At 38.6% G+C, this 12368-nt stretch overlaps 1 protein-coding gene across 9 annotated transcripts in view; it reads right to left on the reverse strand.

The window, feature by feature from the left end:
- Tp53bp1 (tumor protein p53 binding protein 1) overlaps positions 1-12368 on the reverse strand; it is a 100963-nt gene that overhangs the window by 9177 nt on the left and 79418 nt on the right. For all 9 annotated transcript variants that reach the window (XM_058584740.1, XM_058584741.1, XM_058584738.1 and 6 more), the window contains 4 exons: positions 5086-5357; positions 4302-4451; positions 3578-4008; positions 218-409 (listed from right to left, as the gene is read on the reverse strand). In XM_058584740.1, the coding sequence (XP_058440723.1) occupies positions 218-409; positions 3578-4008; positions 4302-4451; positions 5086-5357 (1045 nt within the window). The remainder of the gene's footprint in view (positions 1-217; positions 410-3577; positions 4009-4301; positions 4452-5085; positions 5358-12368) is intronic.

A 12368-nucleotide genomic window follows, 5' to 3' on the forward strand; every position in this document is an offset into this window, starting at 1 on the left:
ATACAACTGGGGAGACCAGAAAAACCTAAGGACTATTTGGTACTGGGAAGGAAACAGATGAGGGAATAGTTCTCCAGGAAATGAGAGCTCATCACCATCTGATAAGCCACATACTGAAAGAAGTTAAGGAAACACTGCTGATGGCTCTAAACCACTCCTCCCTCTTTAAGCAGTGCAAAGGTCCCACAGGCAGTTGTTCAAAAAGCAAAGGCCTTACCTAAACTGATGTCTGCTGCCTTTGTGAGAGGTGTCACTGCCTCATATGGGCCAAGTCCATATTGCTCTCTAAGCCTGTTTCCTTGCTCCAAGGACAGGATGACAGCCATTCGCTTATACCACTTCCTTTGGCCTTCTTTTTCAATGCTGTAGTACAGCTCCCCAGACTCCTTCCTATGCCCTTTCACCACTCCTGGAGGGTAAAAACATAAAAGAAGCCTGATGTTGTTTTGAGCTGCTTAGCACCCTCTCAAAAGGCAAGGCAGGCCTGAGACAGGGAACTCAGAGATCCAATAGTGACTCAATGTTAAGATTTAACAGAATTCCAGTTGTGAATTCCAAACAGTAACACTTAGGACATACTTAACTACTACTATAGGATTAAGAAAAATTTCAGTTATGAAATAAACTGAAGCTTCTCGAGGCCACTTTTATGGATTGTTAGTGGTTCAAATGGTTCCCTTCAAGTGAAATGGCATGCAGTTTCTTAACAACTCCATTATAACTTACTAAACCTTTCCATTATGGTTTCTTTGGAAGCTGAGTGGTTACGTCTTATGTTAAGTTGTAGATGAAAAATAAGCTTTGCAGTGGTGAAGGCCTATAATCCCAGTGACTAGGGAGGCCGAGACAGGAGGATCACAAGTTTAAAGCCAGCCTCAGCAACTTAGCAAGGACCTAATAAGCAACTTAGAGAGAGAGTATTAAAATAAAAATTAAAAAGGATTGGAGATATAGCTCAGTGAGTAAGCACCCCTGGATTCAATCTACAGTACAAGAAAAAGAAAACAGAAAAATGACATTGTTGTAAAAAAAGCATGTGTAAGTGTGTGTGTGCTGTGTAGCAAAATCAGAATAGAGATACAGAGTAAAGAAAAGAAAAAAGTAAATCCTCTTTCTTCTACCTAAGTTTTCCTCCCCGTTACCTACTTTCCTGTTCTTGCTCTGATTCAGAACCTGAATATAAGGTCCTTAGGTTTGGGGTACACAATATGGGGCATAAAAGGAAAATGGACTAGAATTCAAGCAGACCTGAGCCTAGGTCTAATTTTGCTGTGTGATTTTAGGAAAGGCCTATTTCCAATTATGTTACAAATACCTCTTCCCCTCTATCAATCAACAATCTACAGCATATACATACCACATATAAAATAAAAACAAGGCATTATTGAGCCAGGTGTGGTAGTACAAGCCTGTAACCCCAGCTACTCAGGAGGCTGAGGCAGAAGGATTTTAAGTTCCAAGCCAGCCTCAGTACTTAGCTAGGCCCTGGCTTAAAATTAAAAAAAAAAAAAAAAAGGGGGGGGGGGGATGAGAACATGGCTCAGTGGTAAAGTGCCCCTGGATTCAATCTCTAGTACAAAAGACAAAAAAAAAAAAAAAAAAAAAAAAAAAAAAAAAACAAGGACTTACTGTTAACATTTTTCACTCCTATAAACAATTTTTTTTCTCTCCTATTAACTTGTGTTTAAGAAACCCAGAATCTCACCAAGGAAAAAAGTTACAGAGAAGAAAGCAGGCCTTGGTTCTTTCCTATCTGTTCCACAGACTCATTCCCCTTGTTTATTCATCTCCTAGCTTCAATCTCTATCACCAAACTAAGTCACAGAGATCAACTCAAAAAGACAAAGAAGCCCAAGGCCAAAAATACATTTAACACTAATGGAGAACTACTACTACTAGAAGCAATCTAGTGTTGACAATAGAAGACAGACTCAATAAATGGAACAGAGTCCCTACCCCTTACTGCCATCACTCTGGATACTAAATTGTCTGTCTTAAAAGGGCCAAAAGTGAGCTCCTAACAGGGGCTTTGTCCTTCAAAGAACAAAAATGCATTTGATCCATACTGTGAATCAAAGATCATAAAAGACCCCCAATCTATGTGATGCTCCTAATTGATGCCTCATACAGCTGATGATGTTATCCAAAATTAACACAAATAAAGGGCCAAACAGCAAATACTCAGGGAATTCCAAATATGAGAGAGCTCGGAAGACTGCAACAGAAAGACGCTTTGCCCATTATATCCAATCCATGTCAAGAAAATCCTCAGTCAGGATGTTTTTAAATGAAAAAAAAAAAAAAAAAAACAAGCATCCCCAAATTAGTTCAGAGAAGCCAATATATTCAAAACTTAGCTCGTGAAATAGTAAACACACACTCAAATCCCTCACCATCAATAATATTGGCTTCTACAAAAATAAGAAGCAGCACCATTCTTCAAAAACCAAACAGCAATTGAAGTCAAGCATGCAAACGAAGCACTAACAACTTCTTCCTGTGTTAAAAGATCTGAATGTACTTGCCACACTCACCTACCAAGTTCCTATCAAAACAAGTAGCAAGTTTAAAAGTCAGTGGTGAAAGAACAGAATATGGAAATGAAAAACACTAATACTGAAAGTGCAGAACTCTGACAAATGTCACCATAACCAGTGATAAAGATTAACATCACCAGTGATGTCATATATCTCCCTTGGCTCCCATATGATATGGTGAAAGGGTACTTCAGCTCTTTAACATTCTTATAAAAAACCCGTAATTAAGCAAGGTATCATAGTGCGTTGTCTATAATCCCAGTGTCCCAGAAGGCTGAAACAGGAGAATCACCAGTTCAAGGCCAACACTGGCAACTTAGCAAGGCCTCAATAACTTAGAAAGACCTTGTCTCCAAAGAAATAAAAAAATAAAAAGGACTGGGGATGTAACTGAGTGGTAAAGTGCCTGGGTTCAATTCCCAGTACCAAAATAAACAAACAAAAAAACCCTATAACTCCAGGCTAATGAGAAAATATTAGACAACCCAAATTGGGGAACATTCTATAAAATACCTGTCTAATACTCTCAAAACTGTCAAGGTCATGAAAAACAAGACAGACATTGCCACAAATCAGATGTGAACAAAGGAAAACATGATAGCTAAAAATACTGTGATATCCTGGATTAAATCCTGAAACAGAAAAAGGACATGAAAGAAAAGCTGGTGAAAACCATGTAAAGTGTGGAGTTTAGTTAATAGTATGGAACTAACATTAGTTTCTGACAAATGTGTCATGCCAATTTAAGATGCTAACAATAAAGAAAGCTGGATAGAGGGTACACAGGAACTTTGTGCTATCAGCATTCTGTACATTGCAATTTTTTTTCTAAATCTAAAATTATTCCAAAAAGTTTATTTAAAAAATGCAACAAACAAAAAACCAAGTGGTAAGAATAAACTGTTTCATAGTAATGGAATCTCTAACTTTAGAGATCCTAGAAAAGGAATAGGCTGGAGGAGATGTCTTGGTAATTACTGACACAATAGAATATAGACAGTCTTAGGGCACACTCTCTACAGATCTAGTTCTTTTATTACCTGCACTGAAATACTCATCCTCCGAGAGAGCCGTCACTTCAGTATCAAGCGGGATGGGGTCACACAAAAGAATGTCTTTGCCCAACACATCACACTCGTACCCATCATCAAAGAGCAATTTATACTTCCCAGCTCCAACATCTCGTGTGATTTTCCCAGAGTAAAAATAGCCATTGGATGACCACTTGGCTACAACACGGAGCCCTACAAAGCTGTTCCCTGGAGAGGATGCATCTAAGCCATCAGAGGAGCCAGTAGCAGCCTGGAAAGGAATCTCTGGAGAATCACTACGACGCAAAGCGCTAGCACCCAGGTCTGCTCGTCTCGTAGAATCTGGCACACGGGACACAATTCGGGTGAAGGATTTATCATCTGGTGACATGCTGGGTGAAATGTCCTCTATGCCCAATGGGCCAGGCACAACTGTTTCTCTAAAGAGATAAAAGAGACAGAAAAAGGCAGTGAATATAAGACAGAAGTTCATATCTACCAATTTCCCCACTCCTTTGTCTATGGTTCTGGGTAGCCCATTCTTTATTAACCTTATCACAGGCACAAGTAAACTTGGGCTCTCATGGTCTCACTCTGCCCACTCCCCAGTCAGCATGGGACCCTCTTCTCCCTCTGAATACCCCACACACTCTCTACTCCCATCTGTTCTCTCTATTCCTATTATTTTCTGAACAAGTCACAGACTAAATTTATCTCACACTACCCGGGGTACCTGGTTCCAGTAGTCCGAGAAGGTGGGCGGCCCCTTCGCCCGCGCCCACGTGGCGTGACTGGAGCTTTCCCTCCCTGTCTGATGCCAAGGCCTGCATCACCATCCTCCTCACACACCGGCGCCCCTGTCTGACTGACCCCTTTTCTAGGACTAGAGAATGAAGACAGGTTAGTCTGATAGTACCTGCTACTGGATCCTCCTTCATAGTCTCCCCGTGGCCCTCCAACCAATCTACATGTGCTAGGGCAGCAGAAAGGTGGTTCACACATCCACCACCAAAATCTCAGCCAGAGAGTTCAAAGTATGAGATAACAAATGAAGGACATCTTCCTGTATGAATGTCTACTCCCTCCTGACAAAACTTCCTACTGCTGCCCTTAAAACCAGCACACCCACTTCTGCCCTTCAAAGGATAAAAAAAAAAAAAAAAAAAGCTAAGAGATACATCAAGTGGGGCCACCATCCCAAACTTCCTGTTTTCCCAACCAAAATGTGGGTAGGCTGCAGAATACAGGGGTGGTAGAAGCAACTGCCCAGCATTCCCAAAGTTCCCTCACCTGTTTTCTACATTTTCTCAAGGGCTTCTTTGCCAACAAAATCTACTTTCCACAGGGCTCCTCCCATACCAACCCCAAATGGGAAAGGAATAAATGGAGATGAAGACGAAGTCAATTCATCCTAAATCGAAGACAGGGATTTCCCATTACTCCCCTTTTCTTGTGATATTAGAATGTCAGCAACCCTGCCCCTGCTGTGACTCTCTCTTGGGAGACCCTGTCTGCACCTCAGTTTTCCTGGGCCTCCTCGAGAGCTGGGTAAGGCAAAATCTGCAGGTTCTGTCCCACTGGTTTTTCCTTTGAGTGGTCCGGCTCCTCTCCCTGAACTGCCACTGCTGTGCATGGCTGAAAGACTTGTCCCACTTGACGTGCGGTGTAAACTGGATGCCTTTGAGGAGAAGGAGCTGATATCCCCCAGATCACCTGAGGAACCCCCAGTCTGTGAAGGGGAAACTTCAGTTTCACACTCCTGACACTCTACAATTGGTTCTTCAGTCTCCTGCAGAGAAGAAATGGATACAAAAGCTAAAAGAAAGCAGAGTAACAGTGCCAATGTGATGGTTTGAAAATCCTCTAGAGATAGCAAGAAATTTCAATTCAGAAAAGTGAAAATCAGGAGGGAACTTTCTGAAATAATAGAAATGTTCTGTATCTATTTTGAGTAGTAGTTACATAAAATTGTCAGAACTCCTGAAATCTCAGATACTTGGAAGGCTAAAGGAGGAGGACTGCAAGTTTCAGGCTAGCCTGGGCAACTAACTCCTTAGCAAGATCCTGTCTCTAAGGGGGAAAAAAAAAAAAATCAAAGGTCACTCAATGCTTAGGATCTGTTCATTTTACTGGGTATATATGAAATCTCAATAAAAAGTAAAGATAGCAAATGATTAATAAGAAAGAAACCTTTATACTGAGCTGTTATCTTTTTATTGGAAAAGTTTGCAACCTTTTGTTAGCAAAAATTCTAACCTAGAAGACAGTGGTAATTTCCTTAGTGAAGAAAAGCAAGGAGGTAGGTAGGTAGGTTAGAGGAGAAAATGGGTCATTAGGAGTCCTTCCAAGTATTTCACTAACAGTGGGCAGGGGCTGGAGTTGTAGCTCGGTGGTAGAGCGCTTGCCTAGCACGTGTGAGACACTGGATTCAATCCTCAGCACCACATTAAAAAAATAAATAAAATAAATGTATTGTGTCCATCTACAACTAAAAAAAATCCAAACAAACACAAACAGTGGGCAGCATTAATTACACACTTTTTAACATGATTTTTCTATATTACCTTTCAATAAGTGATCAAGGAAGCAGACAATTATAGTAAAAAATGGACTAAAAATGGTTATCACTGTAGGAAAAATGAAGACCGAAATGATTGTAATCAATCTATGAGTTTTCAGTACGAAGGGAACAAAGAATGTCAATTTGGCTTCATATCACATTCCCACTTTAATGGGCTGGTAGTGGCTGCATAGAGCCTAGTTTTAAGCCTTCTGAGGCTAAACCCCAGGGTTCAAAGGACCAATCAGCAATGTCCCCTATAGGCACACAATAAAGAAATTACAGCATACAGGTTACAACATCTGCCATTGAGTGTAGGCTGTTCACATGACACTGTTAAATGTCAGAAAGGATACAGAGAAGTATAATATGACTCTTCCATCAACAAGTTTACAGTCTCTCTGGGAAGACAATATGCAATGTACACACATACATACACTTAGCTAATCCTATGAAATTATTATTTTTTACGTCTCCCTTCTTTAAAATCCATAACATAATTCTCTTTTTTTTAATCCTACCTTTTTGGCTACTCTTTTTTTTTTTTTTATTTTTTGCATTTCTTTTTTTTTTTATTTGCTCTAATTAGTTATACATGACAGTAGAATGCATTTTTTTAAAATATATGACAGCAGAATGCATTTTGATTCATGGTACACAACTGCAGCACAACTTTTTCATTTCTCTGGTTGTACATGATATAGCATCGCACCATATATGTACCTAGGGTAATGATATTCATCTCATCCCACCATCTTTCCTGCCCCCATGGCCCCTACCCAACCCTCCCTTCCCTTTGCCCAATCAAAGTTCCTCCATTTTTACTATGCCCTGCCCCATTATGGATCAGCATCCACATATCACAGAGAAAATTTGGCCTTTGGTTTTTTTGGGATTGGCTTACTTCACTTAGCATGATATTTTCCTTCTCCAACTCCATACATTTACCTGCAAATGCCATAATTTTATTCTCTTTTAATGCTGAGTAATATTCCATTGTGTATATATACCACAGTTTCTTTATCCATTCATCTACTGAAGGGCATCTAGGTTGGTTCCACAGTATAGCTATTGTGAATTGAGCTGCTATAAACATTGATGTGGCTATGTTACTATAGTATGCTGATTTTAAGTCCTTAGGGTACAGACCCAGGAGTGGGATAGCTGGGTCAAATGGTGGTTCCATTCCAAGTTTTCTAAGGAATCTGCATACTGCTTATCAGAGTGGTTACACCAAATTGCAGTCCCACTAAAATGTATGAGTGTGCCTTTTCCCCCACATCCTTGCCAACACTTATTATTGTTTGTATTCTTGATAGCTGCCATCCTGACTGGAGTAAAGATGAAATCTTAGATTTGCATTTCTCTAATTGCTAGAGATGATGAACATTTTTTCATATATTTACTGATCGAATATACATCTTCTTCTGAGAAATGTCTGTTCAGCTTCGTAGCCCATTTATTGATTGGGTTGTTTGTTTCTTGTGTGTGTGAAGTTTTTTGAGTTCTTTATAGATCCTGGAGATTACTGCTCTGACATGTGGCAAAAATTTGCTCTCAAAATGTAGGCTCTCTCTTCACCTCATTGTTTCTTTCTTTTGCTGAGAAGAAGCTTTTTAGTTTGAGTCCATCACATTTATTAATTCTTGATTTTATTTCTTGCACTTTAGGAGTCTTGTTTTGGCTACTCCTTTTTATGCTTCTTGATTTGCATTTCTCTAATTGCTAGAGATGATGAACATTTTTTCATATATTTACTGATCAAATATACATCTTCTTCTGAGAAATGTCTGTTCAGCTCCGTAGCCCATTTATTGATTGGGTTTTTTGAGTTCTTTATACATCCTGGACATTAGTGCTCTATCTGACATGTGGCAAAAATTTGCTCTCAAAATGTAGGCTCTCTCTTCACCTCATTAATTGTTTCTTTGTTTGTTTTTTTTTTTAAAGTTCCATAGAAGCGGAAGTATTTAGTGTTAAGTATCCTAATATTACATTAAGAAAGAAACTGCTCTTTTTACTTATTTATTTATTTATTTTTGAGAGAGAGAGAATTTTTTTTAATATTTTTTTTTTTTTTAGTTTTCGGCAGACACAACATCTTTGTTTGTATGTGGTGCTGAGGATCAAACCCAGGCCGCATGCATGCTAGGCGAGCGTGCTACTGCTTGGGCCACATCCCCAGCCCTCATTGATTGGTTCTTTTGCTGAAAAGAAGCTTTTAGTTTGAGTCCATCACATTTATTAATTCTTGATTTTATTTCTTGCACTTTAGGAGTCTTGTTTTGGCTACTCCTTTTTATGCTTCTTTTGGGGCTCCTTTATCTCTGCCTTTAAAACTGGTATTTTCCAGGATTCTATTCTCATTTCTTTCCTCATTCTTATATGCTTTCCCTAGGTAGGTTTACCACACTCACCCCTGCGATCTAACAGTACAAACTCAATTAAATTACTGGCATTTAATTGAGACACAAACACCTACCAAATTCTTCCCCTTGGATGTACCGGACACCTGAAATCTAACACATTCAAAACTCAATCTATGAACCTCTTATTTCCTTGCCTCTATGAATGAATCCTAGATATCCACAGTGCTTATCACATCCCCAGCAGCTCTATCTAGTGAAGGCAGATTTTTTTCAACCAAACTTCCATAAAAGAGTTTTAAAAGGGTAAGACTTCCCTGCTACATAAATACTATTAATATAAATACCATTTCTATTTCCCAACCTCATACTCCTACCAAACCATTCTTCTTTTCAACCATCTTCTCCCCTTCCTCTATTATCTACTAGTATCCTTCCAATCACTCTCACATGATGACCTTAACTACTGGTTCACAGCCCTCCTGCCTTCCCCATCTCTGCTTCTATCATCTTCTCAATGGCTCACATCCATTAGATGACTCACAGCAACTTCCTAGTTTTCTGAACTAATTACCATCATTATCCTTTTCCTCTACTTGACCTCAGCATCTACTTATAGGTTCTTATTGTACACCCCCAAAGTCTCAACTACAAAGAAGCCACTCTCCAATTACTATCTCCCATTATCCAACTTTCTGGCTCTAACTGGATCCAAGTTAGTACAATCTGCCAAGATCACTTAACTAAAGTAGGTGTCATGAGCCCAGAATGTAAGATGATTTATTTTCTCAGACATGGCAAATAAGTAGGGGTCTTAGGCTATATCTCAGTTTACAGCAGGTCCAAAAATCAATAGCCAGCCTAACTGCCTTTACAACAGTAGAGGCTCCTACTCTTATAATGATTGGAGCCAAAGTTCTAAGTTAGCCTGTTATGGCTTTATTTTTTTTCCCCCCAGTTTAAAGTGATTTACTTAGGGCTGGGATTGTGGCACAGTGGTACAGCACTTGCCTAGCACGTGTAAGGCACTGGGTTCGATCCTCAGCACCACATAAAAATAAATCAAATAAAGGTATTGTGTGTCCACCTGAAACTAATTATTTTAAAAAATGATTTATTTAACAAAATTGCTATGATTTACATCTTACTGCATCAATCCAAAAGTGAATATGTTCACTTATTTTCCTGTGTATTGCCCCATATGCTATATGAAGACAGAAATCTTAACCATCTTCTCTGGATATAATACCAAAATAGAGTACAGTGCCTGTCACAAATGAGGCCCTCAGTGAATGTTTACTGAATGAAGGATCTTGTCTTGCAAACCAGAAGCCTACTTATTTTCTCTGTCTCAGTTCACAGTACCACCATCTATATAGCTACCCAGCGTCATATTAGATTGCTCCTTTTGCCTAAATCTTCACATTCAGGAGTTCACAAGGGTCTATCAATTTTTCCCTTTATATATTTCTTGCATCTATTCTCTCCTCTCAGCCCTTACTGCCTCAGTACTACCTTGACATTCATTATCTCTTTCCTAAATTATGCCTCTAATCTCAACCCACTACAATTCACTATCATCCTGTCACCAATCTGACACTTCCAACATGCAAATCTGAGCATGTAACTCCTTCTCCCAAAAACTTTTAAATGATTCCCACAACACAGGAGATAAAAACATCTACCCTCTTGGGCTGGGATTGTGGCTCAGTGGTAGAGCACTTGCCTAGCATGTGTGAGGCACTGGGTTTGATTCTCAGCACCACATACAAACAAATAAAATAAAAAAGCTCATCAACAACTAATAAAAATACTTTTAAAAAGTCTATCCTCTTTTCTATGACATATAAAGCACTAGGCCCTAGGCCGTTACCAATCTCAACAGTACCTTTACTCAGCCTTCCTTACCAAACATTTTTTTGTCACTGAGAGTAAAAATAATAATCCAGCATTGCATCTACTTTGCATTCTGTTTGGAATATCCTCCTACCCTACCTCTTAGTGTTATCTGCCATACTCCTCTGAGCACTATATCTTCTGTGAGGCCTTTCAACCTCCTCAAATAGGCTTGTAGGCTCCATCCCTTATTTCTAGCATATCCTCCAACCCTTCTACTACAGCAATCAACAAGTTCTGGTCTTGTTACATGTCAACTGTAAGTGCCTACAGATCAGGAACATTATCTCTTCATCTTCACAGTCCCAGTGTCTGCCACAGTACTAGGAAACTGCTGGCAAATACAGGAAAAAAATCTTCAAAAGATGACAAAAGAAACAAGAGCTGTAAGAGATGACAGAAAGCAAAGTTCTTCATTGTTATGTTTTCTCTCCTTCCCAGAACATGAATAGTTTTACACCTAGGAGTATTCCCCAGAGTTCTCTGCCCAAATCCCTGTCCACCCCACACACGTCTGTTATGTGCTGCCCACCAACTGTTTCTGTATGCTCTTTGCTTTCTGCCTCTGTGCCTCTGCTCACCAAGCCCTTTCCTCCTATCTCCCAATATCTAAAATCTTTAATGTCCATCTCAAAATGTTTTTTCTCACCCAAAAAGACTTAAACAAAATTATCTTCCAATGAATTTATTCCTCCTTAGAACTACCATGATATGTGCCTTTCTTTTGGCACATATCACTTTTTGTCTTCAAAGGCAGCATTATGTAGAGATTGGGAACACAAGCTCTGAAATTATACCACCTGAATTGAATACTCATTCTTCTATTGGCTCTACAAAACTTTAGTCAATATTTTAACTTCTTATGCCTCTGTGTCCTCATCTACAAAATGATAATAATAACCCTATCTTATCTTACAGCATTTTTTTTTGGAGGGGGGGTATCAGGGATTGAACCCAGGGGTGCTTAAGCACTGAGTTGAATCCCAGCCCCTTTTTTTTTCAATTTTTTTTAATGTTGATGGACTTTATTTTATTCATTTATTTATATGCACTGCTGAGAATCGAACACAATGCCTCACACACTGAGCTCCAACCCCAGCCCTTAGGTCTTACTCAGTTGCTTAGGGCCTCACTAAATTGCTGAGGCTGGCTTTGAACCTTTGAACCTGCAATCCTCCTGCCTCAGACTCCTGAGCCGCAGGGATTATGGTGCTACATAATGCACCGTAGGGATTATGCCCGGCTCACAGCAAAATTTTGAGAATTAAATAAGTTAATTCACTAAAGTTCTTATAATAATCCCTGGTACATAACAAATGTTATGTGAGTAAATATTAAAGTTATTATTTAAAGATTAGTCTTTATTATTATTTTATTTAATTAGTGTTTAACAAACCATACTCCATAGGCATATAATAGGCATTATCTTAATATATGTTCAAAGAAAAATAAGTTCAGGAAGTACTTGGTTAAACAGACTAAAATAGCCATATTTACCAGAATTCTTCTCAGAACCTTAAATGTGATTATATGTGAATTTCTATGACGATGGTGGTAGTGACAGGGTTGAATAACATTTGGTATCTTACACTTATTCATGACCATGAAACTCTTCCCTCTAGACTATCTAACAGTACTATTGTTTCCAGAAATATATACTTTAGAAAGTATCAGAATAAATACTAAATGAAGTACTAAGTATAACAATATAGTGTATCTGGCACAAATACACAATATATTATATATTACTGTATATACTATATATATACACAATATAATATATTCTATTTAATATACTGTGTGTGTATATATATATTACCATATATACAGTATATTGTATATACTGTATATATAAAATACAGTATATCTGACACAGATATATTATACTAATGTGGACTACAGCAGTTTCAATTTTTCACGAAGGCAAATTATTTTTCAATAAAACTATTGAGTTCATAAATTCCCCAAAATCATGACA

The sequence above is a fragment of the Marmota monax genome, unplaced genomic scaffold (genome assembly GCF_021218885.2).
Source record: "Marmota monax isolate L192 unplaced genomic scaffold, Marmota_monax_Labrador192_F-V1.1 WCK01_AAM20220418_F8-fsc00001, whole genome shotgun sequence".
Classification (NCBI taxonomy): domain Eukaryota; kingdom Metazoa; phylum Chordata; class Mammalia; order Rodentia; family Sciuridae; genus Marmota; species Marmota monax.